Source organism: Sporothrix schenckii, assembly GCF_000961545.1.
Source record: "Sporothrix schenckii 1099-18 chromosome Unknown Cont44, whole genome shotgun sequence".
Taxonomy (NCBI): domain Eukaryota; kingdom Fungi; phylum Ascomycota; class Sordariomycetes; order Ophiostomatales; family Ophiostomataceae; genus Sporothrix; species Sporothrix schenckii.
Window position 1 is genome coordinate 6,024,666 of NW_015971145.1, and position 15,800 is coordinate 6,040,465.

General features: G+C 55.4%; 3 protein-coding genes across 3 annotated transcripts; 1 reads left to right on the forward strand and 2 right to left on the reverse strand.

The window, feature by feature from the left end:
- Positions 1-394: 394 nt before the first annotated feature.
- SPSK_08428 (C2H2 transcription factor (Sfp1)) lies at positions 395-3,568 on the reverse strand (the record flags this gene model as incomplete). Its single annotated transcript, XM_016735026.1, has 3 exons — positions 395-550; positions 615-2,016; positions 2,247-3,568. 3 exons carry the CDS (start codon positions 3,566-3,568, stop codon positions 395-397), a joined length of 2,880 nt encoding a protein of 959 aa, XP_016588618.1.
- Positions 3,569-11,776: 8,208 nt separating this feature from the next.
- SPSK_09751 (mitochondrial hypoxia responsive domain containing protein) lies at positions 11,777-12,538 on the forward strand (the record flags this gene model as incomplete). Its single annotated transcript, XM_016736321.1, has 1 exon — positions 11,777-12,538. The coding sequence occupies one exon, from the start codon at positions 11,777-11,779 to the stop codon at positions 12,536-12,538; it is 762 nt and encodes a 253-aa protein (XP_016588619.1).
- Positions 12,539-13,280: 742 nt separating this feature from the next.
- Positions 13,281-15,500, reverse strand: SPSK_08700 (kelch repeat protein; the record flags this gene model as incomplete). The annotated part of the gene is made up of 1 exon (XM_016735288.1): positions 13,281-15,500. One exon carries the CDS (start codon positions 15,498-15,500, stop codon positions 13,281-13,283), a length of 2,220 nt encoding a protein of 739 aa, XP_016588620.1.
- Positions 15,501-15,800: the final 300 nt, after the last annotated feature.

Genomic DNA, 15,800 nt, shown 5'->3' on the forward strand with positions numbered 1-15,800 from the left:
GGCCATCCAAGGGCGCAATGAGTCTGTCCTCTTCGCACCTCAGAGTCAAGAATGGAAGAAATACGCTTCTGCAGAAGAGATTCTCAGCTCCCAACCCTGCTGACCAAAGACGGGTGGTGTAGGGCCGCGAAACAGGACACGAAAAAGTGTATAAAACAATGTGAAAATCGTAGGCGTAAAGAAAATGACGGACCACAAGCAGTGACCGGAGGGTATATGGCGTATAGGGCTTGAACTCGGACGTAACTCTAAAGCAAAGCTGTCCAGGAAAGCTAGATTCTCGACACCAAGGAACTGCCAATCCAATGAAGAAGAAAAAAAAGGGGAAAAAACAGGGCAAAAGGTAAGCAAAAAGAAAAGCAAAAAAAAAACAGTCGTCTTTCTTCTTTTCGGTTTAGTTCATTGGCTCTTCCCCAATGTTTGGCAATGTGGGAATGCCACCAAGGTTGAGCCCCATCGGGTTCTGTCCCAGCGTCGCTGCCATGCTTGACAAAAGGTTCTGCTGTTGGGCAAGAACCTCAGGGTCGCACGCCGGCGAGTGTTGCTTGTGCTGTTGTTTGTTAATACGTGCGAATGAGTGAAATACGAGATTGAGAGTTGGGATGGACACTTACGTATTTGAGACCGTTCAAGTTCTTGTAGCGCTTGCCACAATAGTCGCACTTGAAAGGCTTCTCCTTCTCCATGCCCATGGTGCCCGGGTACGGCGCAGACGTCTCCGGGTTTACAATCGAAAAGGTGCCGTCACCGTTCTCATGCAGTTGCTGGGTTGCATGGCCGTGGGCCTTGTGGTATTTGAGGCCGTTTTGGTTCTTGTAGGCCTTCTCGCAACCAATGACAGGGCAGCGGAAGGGCTTGGGCTCTTCAGGCAGCAGGAAGGCGGCGCTCATCTGCTGTAGAAGAGCCGCCGTGTCCGTACCCGGCGGGAACTGCGACTGGTCGAGATTGAAATTGGCCAGCTGCTGCGCCAGCGCCTGCTGCTGCTGGCTCAGCTGCGGGGATCCACCACCAGCGGCACCATTGGGACTGTACAAGCTTTTCGCAGGGTCGTTGATGGTGCTAAAATCAAGGCCGCCCAGGTTGTTCGCAAAGCCCATTCCGAAGTTGTTGGTCATGTCCATGTTGCCCAGATCCATCTTGAGGCCGAGGCCGGCAACGTCCTCGTCGTCGTCCAAGTCCGGCGTGGACTCGTGGGAGAACTGCGTCTGGTTGGGAAAGCCTTGCTGGGTACTAAGGGTGGGAGTGTTGACCGACGAGACCGTCGGGTTGTTGGCGAAACCAAAGTTCGCCGCGGCTGGGGTGGTCGGGTTGGATGTGCGCAGGGCTTGGTGGGCGAGGCCGCCGCTGTTGAGGTTGAGCTGTGGCCGCTGCTGGCCGAACAGCTGGCGGGTCTGTTGGATGGTGCGCTGATTGCTGCTGCTGCTGTCGTCCATGTCCATGTGACCAACGGCATCGTCCATCTCCATGTCGCCCACGGCGTCCATGTCGTCATTCATCGCCAGCGCCTGGTGCTTGGGGGCTATTGGTGTAGCCTGTCCGGAATGTGTCTGCTGCTGCTGCTGCTGCTGCTGAACACCACCGGCTGGCTGCTGGAGCTGCTGTTGGCGCACCATCTGCTGGAAACCACCGACACCGAGGCCCATGCTCAGGCCGTTGCCGTTGCCGTTGGCGGGCGCGCCGCCCGGGCGGCTGCTTGCCTGCCCGAGCTGACCTTGCTGAATGGCCTGAATGTTGGACTGACCGGGGACACCGAGTGACGCACCGTTGGCATTACGCTGGCTGCCCGGGATGGACAGTGTATTGCCGCCAACATGACGCGAGGTGGACGGCGCCTGGCGGGTGTGGCTTTCCTCGTAGTGCTGAAGGAGGTCGTGCATTGTGGGCCAGATACGGTCACAGCACATGAAATCCCGCATGAAATTGGCCTCCATCTTGGGGAGGTAGGAGGTGGAGTGTAGAGATGGCGATTGGTGGGCCGCCATGTTTGGCGACGTGCCCATAGAAACACCCATCATCCTGCAAATGACAAAAACATTGAGATTAGAAACGGTCATCGTCGCAGGAAAAGAGCGATGCGAATTGAAGAGAGAGCGCCGATTGATAGATTGAGGTGGCAGATGAGATGGCTGAGAAGTGCAGGGCGCGCGATGGAACAACGGGATGGCACGCACAATGCGATTGAAGTGCGATAGACAGATTTGGGAACGGATAGGTGGGGGGGAGGAAGAAGAGATTCGCAAACTTACTCGTCCCGAATGAAGCTGCTGACGGACAGTCCGCCCCAGCTCATACCGCCGCCCATGAGGCTGCCCGCAAGGCTCTCGCGCCGTGCGCGGTGGGCATCGGTGCGGTTGGGGTTGATCATGGAGATGGGCTTGGGCCCGGCGCTGACAAAGGAGTCCTGGCGGCCGCGATTCATGGCGGTCTCAAATGGGTGACTGGACGTCATGTTGGCGTTCTTTTGATGGTTCTCAGGGGTGTGAGGGCTGTGGTTGCGAAAGGAAACAGGGCGACGAAAGTCGACGGAGATGCCGAGGGCAAAGGCGGTTGGTGTACCTATCACGTTCCCTTCCTTGATGGCTCTGTCGATGTCGGCGTCGAAGCCGACGGGCGATGTCCGTCTTACGGTCGAGGGTGTGGATGTGGTTGCGGGCGAGGTTGGCGTAGAGGAGGTAGTTGACGTTGCGGTTGTGAATTGGGAAGGCGTTTGAGAAGACTTGGTGGGGCAAGTCGGAGAGGGGCGCTCAAGGGCGTCTGTCTTGTAGCGACTAGTGCCACGGTGCTGGTCGTCGGTAAAAAGACGACGATGCTTTCTCGGCGGGGAGCTACCAGCAAGCGACGACGACAGAAGACGTCGATGGGCCGATGGATTCAAGGGCACGATTGTCGCAGGGGATGCAGTCACAGCGAGCGAAGAGGGAGTGAGGACAGCAGGGGAGGCCGACGACGAAGACAGTGGCTGAACGACAACAGGCGACGGCAATTTGGTGACCTCCTTCAGGCTGCAGTGAGCAACCGAGTCGACAAGGCGGGCGTGGGGGAAGAGGTCAAAGTCGCTGTGAAGACTGTCGTCGGGGGATGCGGAATGAGGAGTGGCTGGCTGTGGCGTAGGCGAGAGAGAGTGTGATGAGTAAAGGAGAGGAGAAGGGGAGGATGAGGTTGATGGCGAGGGTGAAGATGGAATTGAGGCGGAAGAGATGGTAGCGGTGGTGGCAAGAGCGTCAGTAGATACGCGATAGCCGTGGGCGGTGGGGGGATTCACAGTGCTGGGGTTGTGGGAAAGAAAAGGCGTCTTGAGCACCGAGGACTCGTGCGAAGAAATGCGAGACTGTGGTGCTGAAAGGGCCGCAGTGGCCGTTGCAGGCGTCATGCGGCAGGTGGCGGCGGCGAGGGGAGCACCTCGGCGAGGACATGCGCCAGCGGGAGATGCTCCAGAAGGAGAACTCGCCGTCGGCATGGCTGCACACGCACTCTGCTTCTGGGTATTCGTGGACGCTGAGGAGGCTGTCGCACGAGACGACGCGAGGTCGTCGCTACTTGCACCAAACCACCTAAACGCCTTCTTCATGGTGTCTTTCTGTGGCTGGTAAAAGTCTCTGGTACTTGGCGCTCAGCCTCTAAGCCTGGGCAGCCTGTAAAAGAGGCTATAAGTGAGCCTGGGGCGTCTCCGGTGGGGCTCTCGTCCACCGTCAAGCCCGTCAAAGAACAGAAAGGCGAAAACCGGCGCGGACTAGCGCCGTCTCGAGGACTGGTGGATCTGGGCCCAGGGGATGTTAGGGGCGCGCGTTCACGGAGTTTGTGGTGGTAGCGTCTAGCGTCTGCAGTGGCACGAGTGGGTTTCTGAGAGGAACAAGCGGCCAGGCGATTTGGTGCCGTATGTGTGGGTGGCGCTTATTGTTGGCAGGCCGGCCGAGGCGGCCTTGGGCGACAAACGCGAGTGCAGGACCAGCACAGTAACCAAATGGGGCGTGGGATTAGAGAGTGGAAGTGGATGAAGATGAAAGCATGAAAAGGGAAGCGATATGCAGCAGAGTGACGGTTCTGAATATTAGTGGAAAAGTGTGCGGCAGTCGTGCAGTCAAATATGCTTGGACGGCGTAGTGCGTACTTGTGCGTCCGAGTCCGCGTCGTCGTCGTCGCAAAGTGGGCAAAATAATGACGACGGTGAGTAAGGATGCAGTGTGGCGCCGATAGATCGTCAAGATGGACGGTAAAGGGAGAAACGATGGCGATGTTGTTTGGAAAGGAGGGAGAGGAGGAGAAAGAGGAAGGGTGACGAGAGTTATTTTGTTGTGGGAAAGAGAAGGAGAAGGGAAGAGAAGAGGAGATGAAGGAAGGACGTAGGAAATGGGACAAGAGCAGAAGGGGCGAGGGCAACGGCAACGGAAGGAGCACCGGAACGGAAGGAGCGCGAGTGTGTTTTGGTTCGGGAAACCGTAAAAACGGCAGGAGCGATCGAGAGGTGTCAAATCGCGAGGTGGACGTCGCTGCTCACGGAAGGCGGGGAGCTTGTGTTGGAAGGCACGACACTCGGAGCAGGTGCGGTGGCCGTCAACAAGGCGAGAGGGAGCTGTTTTTGAGACGGAAAAGATAGGAAACAGACTTTGTCGTTGCACTTGTATTAATGATGCAGTGATATCACTCGTCGCGATCGAGGTCCGGATTGACCTGCATGTAAGTGCTGTGGGCGGTGTGTGGATCAGCAACACTGCAGCTAGGCGGAGCAGGCGGCATGCACAACAGAATAAAACCGAGTCGAAAGAATACGAGGTGAAGGTGAAGCAGGATGAGCCGAGAGACGGTGAGAGACGGTAAAAGACGACACCAGAGGTTGGGAAGCGACAGAAAACCGAGTAAAATGATCCAGAGGTAAAGAAGCAACGTGACAAAATGACTGAAAAAGAAAAAGGGAAGAAAGAGGATAATACCCCGTCTTCTTTTCTTTGTCCGAAACGCGGGAACGGCTTGCACAAAGTTATGGCTTAGGGTTTTGCAACATATGTAGGTCTAGGACGAGCGTGCAGCGTTGTGAGGCGGGCCGACAAGTGGCATGACGTTGAAATCTCCCTGGGGCGGCTAGGAGGGAGGAAGGCGAGGGCGCAGGAACGGCGAACTGTAAGCGGTATGCGCAAGTGTGGAAAAGGCGGCCGGAGGGTACGACGGCAACTTGAGAGGACGGTGCGAACGAGGTCAAAATACAGTCATGCCAACTTGGGCAACAGTGAGGGAGAGGTGAAGGAGGACGGGAATGAAAATGGATGGCAGTGGTGAGTGGTGAGTATCTCGATAAGACGAGACATGTGAAAGGGTGTGAAAGAGGAAAAAAGCCAGGTAAACCAGGCAAACAGAAACGAGTCACGATTCGGGGGTTGACAGACGAAAATAAAAATAAAGAAAAGCAAAATAGAATAGACGTGCACGAGGGACACGGGTAACATGTCGTGTAGCTTCCTCGGGCGGCTGGTCTATGGTCGACTACTGCTCACACTCCGTACCATCTACAGTATTATCGCGCTCCGTTTTAGTTTACTGCTTTTTTACGAGGCCGTCTTTTCATCAACGCGAATCTACAATTAGTCGTCTGATTTCGATTGGAGACTGTGGGACCATAGGACCTATGATCTACAAAAAAGGTCGGCAAAGCACAGGACAACCGCGAGAAATAGGGAAATATGACAATCGACCACAGGCCTTGCACGAAGCCATACAACAAAACAAGTCGGAAACGAAGATGAAGAGAGTGAGGCGGCCCGGCGTTGTTGAGCGAGACTTCGGCTCCGCATTCTAGGATTCATGACACGAGGCCGAAAAGGCCCATACCACGGCGGCTCTTTGGTTGGCCACTTGTGGTTTGGCTACCTTTGTCATGGTTTGGACTTTGCTGGCCTTTTCTGTATAGTGAGTGCGAAAAGTGAGAGGCCGAGAGGAACGACAGGACGACGAAGGGACAATGATAACAAAAAAGACAAATCCTTGGCAAGAGACGATCTGTTGGGTCGTCTCCGAAGCCCAGAAGACGGCGATCGCAGGTACGCCACCGAACACTCCAAGGACCCAAGGGAAGGCTCTACAAGGAGCCGAACCGCCTGGCATAAAAAAGGTTGAGACATGGGAACAAAGAAAACAAGAGGCGCAGGCCGGCAAAGTACTGACGTTAGGACAGTGCGACCGCGGGTCAGACAAACGCACAAGCCAAAGGGGAATGAAGTTATGGTGAACAAGCGTTTACACACCAGAGACAAACAGGCAAGGCTTGCACGCGAGAAGCCAACCGATGGTGTGAATCGCTGAAAGAGAGAGTGTGAGAGCATCCCAGCGTGGAAATAGAAATTCGGAAAATAAAGGGAAATAAAAGGCCCTGGTTGACACAATGCATCCAAGCAGAAAGACGGAAAGGGCGATGGGCCGACTAACACGACAAAACTCCGCTAACAGCAAACAGCGTAGTCTTACCCAAAGGGCAAGGGGCAGATCGCGCTGGTCTCGTGTGTCCGAATATGGTAAAAAGAAGAGCTCGTCGGGATGTGTGGCACCTTCCCAACCGTCCGTATCTTACAGACAAAGTGGGCTCTGACTGGGTCGTTGCGGCGGCAAGTCGAAAAATAAGGACCGCCTACAAAGTAGTGCATCGGCCCTAAGACGGTCGTTACGGCGGTCGCTCTTTCTTTCACTCAAAGGACCAAATACGACTGTGGCTACGATTACAGGGGCGTTCGGCTACTCTTGCTCTGTGAAAGTGGAACCGATGCTGCCGAAGGACTGGAGCGTGCTGAGCCAGGGTTCTAGAGAAACAACAGAAGTGGCGAACGAAGAGTTTCCGAGATGACGATAATTCAATAAATCGATAAAACGTCAAATTGGTAGGCCCGGCTTGACAAGAGACGGGTGTCATGCTAAAGGCTGAATTTGGCAGGAGGGTGCCGGAACACAGACGGCAAGCAAGACCAGACAGGGAAGGAATGCGCCGTCCACAAACGTCGCCCCCAATAAGTCGTACAGGCTGTCGACTCTGTGAGCCACCTTTGTGCCTGGCATCTCAATCGAATTGCATCGAGAAGCACATTGGACTGCCCTGCGCGATACTCCATCTCGTGGCAGAGAGCCAAGACGGTGCGACTGGACATGGGTGGTTTCTTGTCTGTCTTCGTTTGAAAGCAGAAACCGACATAAAGAGGTTGAAAGCGAGGTTGTGCAATAACGACAAAGAGTCATCCGGGAGGATGCATGACACTATAGCAATGGCAGCCTGGCCATGTTGGACTCATCGTCACGATGTAACCATAATCGTCCTTTCACGAGAACTGAACCCCAACAGGCTGCGCATTTAGTACACCTTGGCGACTCTGCTGCACGTTGCTGAATATGCATGCGCCTGGTCGGGACGGGAGTCGCATTTTGTGATCCCAAGATTCCGGCGTGCTGACAGAACCAGGGGTTGAAATAACAAAAAAGTCCTCCAGCAGACCCAGACACACACGCTAAAGTCTTGGACAGCTAGCATGCAAAGTAATTACAACGTATTACAACGAGCTTTACATAGTGCCAGGAACAATCGGGAGTTGGCATATTCGTAGGGGCGGCAAACTGCCAAGCATCGCCACACGCGTGGCATTATTTGGCTGTCGTAATGCGTACATGCTCTTGGGTGTCCGAATGTGCTCTCTGCTGCTCACCGCTTCCGTGGAGTCCGGTGCATGAATTGCAACGTCCCAGAGGCAGGTACGATGGCAGGACGGCAACAGACACGGCTGACGGCCAAACGGCCAAGAGAACACACGGCTGGACGTGGGGTGGAAGACGGCCGGCCAAGCAAACAAACGGCAGCTAGATGCTTTGCCTGTCGACGTCGATGAGGCGAAGCGAGTCCAAGTGAGACGGCCAACGTTGAGAGAAGGAAGATCGGGAGAGACTGGGACAGCAGACGGAGAGCTGTCGAAGAAACCTGACAATCTCGCCTCGCTTTGGCGGTGCTTCTCCTGTTCACTTTGTTGTTGGCATCCGCCGTGGCAAATAAACAGAAACCAGAAGACCTTGCAAGGCATTGGGGACAGGGCCGTCAAGTGCCACCACACCAAGCCTCGGAATCAACTCGTCCAGCCGCCTCCTGCCACATGGTGCCGTTCGCCCTGACATCGCTCGTGCATTTGACCTTGACTTCACACCCTCCCTCGCCTTAGCGAGCACATCAAGTGCCCAATGAGGCCCTCCCTGGCGGGTTTGGGGGGTTGACCAGATGTCTCCTACCATTGCCAATTCACATTCATTCCGTTGCAATGCAACTACTCTCTAGTAATCCCATTGCCCGTTCGAGTCCCCCCTTCCATCTTTCTCTTTGTTGTGGCCTACTTCGTTCTCTTCGAAAAGTACTGTAAATTCAGACCAAGCAACCAACATTAGTGTTTTGTTTGAGATATTCCTTGCTATTTTAGCAGACAATGCAATCGATCGACTGATCTGAAATTGCCAGTCGATTCCATTTATAGCAACGTCTGGGCGTGAACAGACATCTCTTCGACATAAAACATAAGCTACTTTACCACCGAACAGCAGTGATCTCTTTTGTTGGCTGATAGAGCAGTTCTACACCTCACGATATCAAGTACTTCTTGAAACCCGCTCCTTCAAACCACAGATACGTAGCGGCACCCGATCCGCACTCCGGGGCAAGATGGAGGACGAGGTACTACGGTGTCCACCGCAGTCAGGAAAGGGCAAACTGTATGCAACGAGCATCTTCTGGAGAAGGGAAATATGAAGAACAAACCCTGGACCCATGCAACTTCACTTTACCGCCTTCCGCCGGACAAATCGGACTCTACACGAAGTAATACATATAGCGGGAGTTTGTTTAAATCTCAAAAGGCGTCGGTCCTCGCTATACGCGGTAGCTGGGGATGCTTCTGATGACTTTCTTCCCTTTTCATCTCATCTCCAATCCTCTTTCTCGTTGTTCATCTCGCCTCCCCGTTCCAGTCTCTGCCCGACCATGGTACGGCCACCGTAGGCAGATAATACACAGACTTGCAGACGGATCCGCGCGCGGAACGAACTCATGTAGTCGCAAAAGCGATGGAAAGAATTATAAAAAAGAAAATATCATCTCGTTAGATTTTTGCCCTCAGAATCCATTGCATGCAGGATACAGCGCATGCAGCGCATGGCAATGTATACAACATGTGCAATGTGATTAGAGTTCTCGATATGACAAGAAATCACACCTACTCTGTTGTACAACATAATTTGAACCATCATCCACCAGTCGGCCCACCAAAGAAAAAAGACCCCCACGGTACAATATGGGCGAGTTGTTCACCGCTTTCGCGGGACCGAAGAAAAAACGACCAGGGAAATGCGTCGTAGACGCAAGTAGGATCAATTTCACGAAGAAATTTCGCCGTAAACAATCACCGATAGTATGACATGCTACTTATATATCCTACTTTGAAAGGAAAATGGAGGGGGCTTACATGGGAAAGGCTGAGAAGGAAGAAAATAAATAATGAAAGCGTACAACTTGCTATATGTTGTCCGTATTTGGGGGCGAAACAAGGAGAATAACCGAGGCAAACATAGAAAACGGCGGCTCTTGTCACAACCAGTTGCTTTACCATCGTCGTCTTCTTCAGCAGCATCGTCAAACAGGGATGAATGGAGACGGGGTGTGGATAGGCAAGGATGAAGGGGAGAAGATTAAACGCCGTCCGATGAAGTCCACACACGACCCATTGCCCGATTTGATGGTGTAGCAACCCTGCATTTTTTTTTCTTTCCTTTTTTTTTGTCTTTGTCCGAGTGTGTGTGTTGGAGCAACCACCGCTGCTGCCGGTGGAGACGGCTTGCCTCGAACGTTTTCTCATCACCGCTTCGCTGCGCTGGCCTTTTTGTTTTGATTCAATTTTGTTCGGGCGAGGCCCGGGAAAGAAGAGAGTATGGTTCTGCGATGTACTTTGTGATCTGTAGGAGAAATTAACTCTCAACAACATGTATCCCAAAGAAATACAACACCCGTACTTCCATCTGTCCTGAAAACTTGCTTTGCTGTTTCGAATGTCTTCTTTTTTTTTTTTTTTTTTTTTTTTGCTAACCAAATCTTGCTCTCTTTCTTAGCTTGGCAGGGGTCAGTTCTGTTAGTGCCAACCGCTTTTGGCCTGCAGGGGACTAACACGACTTTGGATGGCCGATGTTAGGACAATGTGATTGGTTGGCTGCAGGTGGTACTGAATCGTGCCTTAGGCATAAATTTCCCCAAAAGCCACCTGCCTTAATAAGCAGACGCCGAAGTCTCCCGAATTTCCAGCGCCAATATGCGATTTTCCCCAGCGGACTGCTGATTCCTGCTGTACAGTTGCGCTGCTGCCGTGTTTGCCCGTCTCCGAGAAATGGCCGTTATGGAAAGGGAAGCTCGATGCTGTTCCAGAATGCACAGCAAAACTGGACGAAGCAAACCGATTCTCGCCGGTCAACCTGCAGGGTAAAAGTATGACAAAGTGTCGCAGTCCCCAGAAGCCCAGAAGATCATTTGCGCTCTTTGTTGGCCGAGATTAAGCCTTGTCGACGGCACACTTGACCAAACGGCGACGAAAATGAATAGGCTGGCTGTGTGTTCATATTCTCGTCTTAACAGCCGTCAAGCATACCTTCAGTGATCAGACTGGTTGTGAGTGCGGTGGGATTCGCGTGCTTCAAATCCCTATTCTCTGGGCGCCACGTAAACGCCCGTCAATTGTGGTGGCAGATTTGGTGTAATGGCACCACTGTGCCTGCAAGACCCCGGAATACTGACCTGCGAAATGGGAGAACCCGGAACGTTCCTTGTGCTCTCCCTGTGCCACGCTTTGCGGGACTCTGACGGACGAAAATCGGGGTTTGAACGGCCTCTGCTCCTGCCAAAATGCACCGCCGTAGTGCCTAATTTTGCGTCAGGGCACGCCCACACACGCCGACGACGGAAGGTGTCCACGGAGAAAAGAGAACGCCCTTTCTAGAATAAGATTTTCATGGTCTTTTTTTGACAGAATTAATTCCCGTGAGATGCGATTTGACGTCACGGCCGCTTCAGGTACCAGGGAGTCAAGAAAGATAACCTCGTGCGCTTCACACGGGGTTCGGCGCAATAGCTCGAAGTCAAAATATAAAGGTTCTCTTCCCATGGCCATGCAGGCTTCTGTTTGCCACTCCAGTCTCGTCCGAAGATAACATCAAGACACCTCACAGTCCAATTGTACCCATTGCATCAAAGCACCATACTTTACCGAGGGACATCACTATTGGAGCTCGACAGCAGAAACCCGAGAACCAATTGTACCTTCACCGCCTACAAACCGACTGTCACTGCTGTTCCAGTCCTGACAGCACTGATCGCAAACAACGGATCTTACGACATCCTTCCTAATACAGAAAAAAGGCCATTTCCGCGGAAACGAGACGCACGCGATTCGAGGCGCTCTTTCCTCTCAAATTTAGCTCCCACCTGCCGTCTCCACACAAAGGCCTGCCAAAACGCCAATTGCAGCGAATCGCACCTACCCGAACACCGGGAAAAGGAAGACGTCAGTCGATTCTGCAAACCCCGTAAGCTTCCCAATTCAGCCAACGGGACCTTCCTCGCCTCTTATTCTCTCACCCCGCCAAAAAAGAACATCGACACTTTTCCTCTTCCTCCATTCTCCGCCTACAACTCGTGCCTGTTGACATTGTCAATTGAACTCTTCTTTCGCAAAAGACACCCCATCTGCCAAACCCCGTCGACCAATCCCGTCGACACGCACTCGCCACGATGAAGGTCGTTACCAAGGACGAGGAAAAGGCCCACTACGACGCCGTCCTGCGTGGCGGCTTCATCGGCGGTGCGGCTGGCCTTGCAGTCGGCCTGCTCGGTCTTACCGCGGCCTCGCGCCGCTATGCCGGCGTCCGCAACCTGACCCTGCCGTTCCGCGCCTTCCTCGTCACCTCGGCGACCTCGGCGTCCGCCATCATCGTCGCCGAGCGCAACTCCATTGCCTTTGCCCGTTCCCGGGACTCCATGTACGGCTACCAGGACGCGTCGCAGCGCGCGGTCAGCGAGCTGCGCAGCAGCGAGTCCGGCAAGGACAAGACGCTGCAGTGGGCGCGCGAGAACCGCTACTCGATTGTCATGTGCAGCTGGGCCGCCTCGATCGGCATCGCCCTGGCCCTCGTCGGCCGCAACAAGTACCTGACGACCGCCCAGAAGGTTGTCCAGGCACGTGTGTACGCCCAGGGCCTGACGCTGGCCGTTATCCTGGCGACGGCCACGCTCGAGATGAGCGACGCCAAGTCGGGCAAGGGCCGCTGGGAGACGGTCAAGGTCGTCGACCCCAACGACCCGGAGCACAAGAAGCTGATTGAGAAGCGCATCCACAAGGAGGAGTACGAGGGCCAGGACTTGTGGATGGACATGGTCGCCGCCGAGGAGCGTCGCCTGGCCAAGTCCAAGGAGCAGAAGGAGGCCAATGCCAAGGCCGTGCCCGCTCCCTCGGCCAAACAAGACAACAAAGTTGGTGTTCCCGCTGAGAATTGATGGCCCCTTCCCCCCCCGGTGTTGTCTCAAAAGACGGCACACGTCCGGCTGAATCATCTGTATTAACACAACCGACGCAGTCGTAAGGAGTGATCGTCACTTGACATCCTCTTGCGCACGATACGACCTACACGTTGCCTGCGACCCGCGACATACACCATTCCCCTCTCACATTTTCTTTTTTCTTCTTGGTTTTGTTGCATGGACACGGCGTTTGTTTTATTGTCGTCCTTTCGCGGTTCCATCTATAGGAGACAAGGCGTTTACTGTTTTGCATATGTTTGTAAACTGAATCCGTTGGTCTTTGGTACAGAGTCTACAACAATCCTGTTTATCGGACAGAAAAGGGCAGCTGTATTCTGTTTATTTGTCAATTTTCTGATCCAAAATGGCATAGAATAAGCATACTATACTGGAGGATATAACGGAAAGATAACGTTCAAAATGGACATCTGAGTGAAGATGCATGATATCACACGAAACAATATTAACAACATGCTCCATATCTATCTATGCTGTGCTACTTTTGGTCTGAATGCCCTGCCGACATAGAAGTCTGCCGCCTTTTCGTCTTTCTTGTTAAAAAAATGTCATAAACTCGTGCTCCGTACAAAAAACGGTAATCGGATAGTAACAAAACCCAGGCCAAAACACAAAAGCTCAAAATGTGAACGGCAAACAAGCCCGCATAAACAAACACTGCCATTGTAAAGAAGAAAAAACGTTCGAAACACATCGAGGGTTACACCTCAATCGTAAAGTGGCTGATTTGCGAGTAGTAGGCGTGCACGGCCAGCTCCAGAGTCCACACGTCGTCAAAGACCTCGCCGCCGTCGAAGCCGCCAATCATGAGGAGCCGGCTGTCGTAGAGCACCGTACTGTGGTACCCACGGCCGCTCGGCGGCAGGCCGTACACCTTGCGCCGGTCCCACGTCATGGTCACAAGGTTGAGCAGCAGCACGTCGTTGGAGTACTCGGCGCCGTCGTGCCCGCCCACCACAAACAGGTACGACCCGACAATCGTGGCCGTGTGCGACAGCCGCCGGTGCGTCACGGGGATCGACACGGCGCGCCACAGGTGCGTCTCGACGTCGTACACCCACACATCGTTGAAGCACTCGCCGCCGTCCGAGCCCCCGAAGATGATGAGCTTGGTGCCCACCATGTTGGCCGTGTGGTAGCCGCGGGCTTTGGGACGCGCCTGGTTCAGCAGGTGCGGCTGGTTGAGGAACGCCGCCCCAGCCGGGTCCTCCTTGCTGCTAAAGAGTGCCGTGGACGGCGCAGGGTTCGCCGCGCCGTTTTTGCTGCTCGTGGCCGTGGACGCGGCCGTGGACGATCCGGCCGCGAGACCAGCGCCAGTCACGCCGAGGCCGGTAGCCTTTCCCGCGTCCTTGGCCGCCGTCGCAGCCGCCGCCGAGGCCGTACCTGCAGCAGACGAGGGACCGCCTTCGGCAGCAGAGCCGCCGTCGCCGTCCACGTCTGGAGAGTCCGTGTCGGGCGTGCCGCTGATTTGCTTCCACACCATCTTGGTCGTGTCGCTGACATCGAGGCGCCACACGTCGTTCAGCGCGCGGATGCCGTCGCCGCCGCCAAACACGTAGATGCCGTTTTTGTAGAGACAGGCCGTGTGTGCGCGGCGCTTGGAGGGAAGCGGGCGGTCGGTCGAGATGCGCGGGCGCGACCAGCGGAAGTTGGTGGTGTCGAGCACGTAGACGTCGTTGTAGTACAGGGGGCCGTCGCCACCGCCAAAGACGACGAGTTTCTTGCCGACGGCCGTGCACGTCATGGCGCGCAGTGGAAGCGGGATATCACCGACGACGTGCGGCTTGGTCCAGTGGAACGAGTCGGCGTCAAAGACGTACAGGTCGTTGAAACACGCGCGCGCGTCGCAGCCTCCAAAGACGTAGATGTTGGAGCCAATCAGCGTCGCCGTGTGCGCACGCAGCTTGGGATGCCGCACACCAGACACGGGCGCCCGTGTCCAGTACATGCCCGACGAGGGCGCGGGCAGCACGTCGGGCGCTGTGCTTGGGTCAGCCAAGGGCGGAAATGCCGTGTAGCCGGCGGGCCGTCCTTTGGACAGTCGGTCGCTGGTGTTCCCGCCGCCACCGCCTCCAATCCCACGGCCGCCACCGCTCGTTGTGCTTGCTGGTGTAGCGCGTGACGACGAACTGCCGCCGCCGCCACCGCCGCCTCCGCCGCCGCCCGAGCGTACTGTGCTTGACGACCCGCCCCCCGCAACATTGCCATACACACTCGGTTTGCTGGCAATGGCCGACGTTGACCGCATAGCCGATGGTCTGCGGCGGCCATTCCCCTCGGCCGCGGGTTGGGAGTCGCTGCCACTGCCGCTACCGCCGCCGGTGGAGTGCACGTCGCTGTTGCCGGTCCCGTTACCGGTGCCGCCGCGATAGGGTGACCGTGCCGATGGTGTGGACGCAGAGGTTGTGAGTGGCCCGGCACCGCCGCCGGCCCGGCCGAGCGCCTTGGAGTTGGAAACGGAGAGGTGGAACGTGGTGGGCGAGTCTGCGTTGGACGACGGCACGGGCGCTGCTGACGACGCCGAGGCGGCAGCAGCGGCGGTGGCCGCCGCAGACAGCGAGCTGGACGACTGCGACCGCTGGCGGATGGACAGCTCGGTGGGCTTGCGCCGGCGGTCCTGGCTCTTGGTGGACAGGTGGCCGGGCGTGTGGCTGCGCTGAATGGGCGGAACTGGGATCGCGGCGGTGGGGGGTGCGGTCGTGTTGGCGCTTGACGTGCTGGTCGTGCTGTTGGCACGGTCGCGCTGTTCACGTCGTCGTCGGGCGCTGCTACCACCACCGTTGCCGTGGCCTTGGTGGTGGCTGTCGTCAAACGTGGAGGCCTCGTCCTCGGCGGGCGAGGCCAGCTGCTGGATCTTTTGCGACCGCATCACCTTGGAGCGCTGAGGCGAGCGCGGCGTCTGGCGGCCAGTGTCAGCCATGCCGAGCCACAGGGCGCATTGGCCACGGGGCGAGGTTTCTGGCTGATGCTAGCTCGAGTGGGAAGAGGATGTCTGTCGGCGAAGCGGCGTATCGACAGAGGATAGTCGTGTGGGGAACGATTGGGAATTGCAACGGCCGGCGACGAGGAGAGTGGCGTGGGCAGCGGCAAAGCTCGTAGAGGTGACTATGTTTCAAGATACCAAGGCGTTTGAAGGCGCGAGCAGGTCGAGATCGCCAGAGACGAAATAAACAAAAAAAAAAGCAACAAATTTTCAGGTCAACGACGAGGTTAGCGAAAG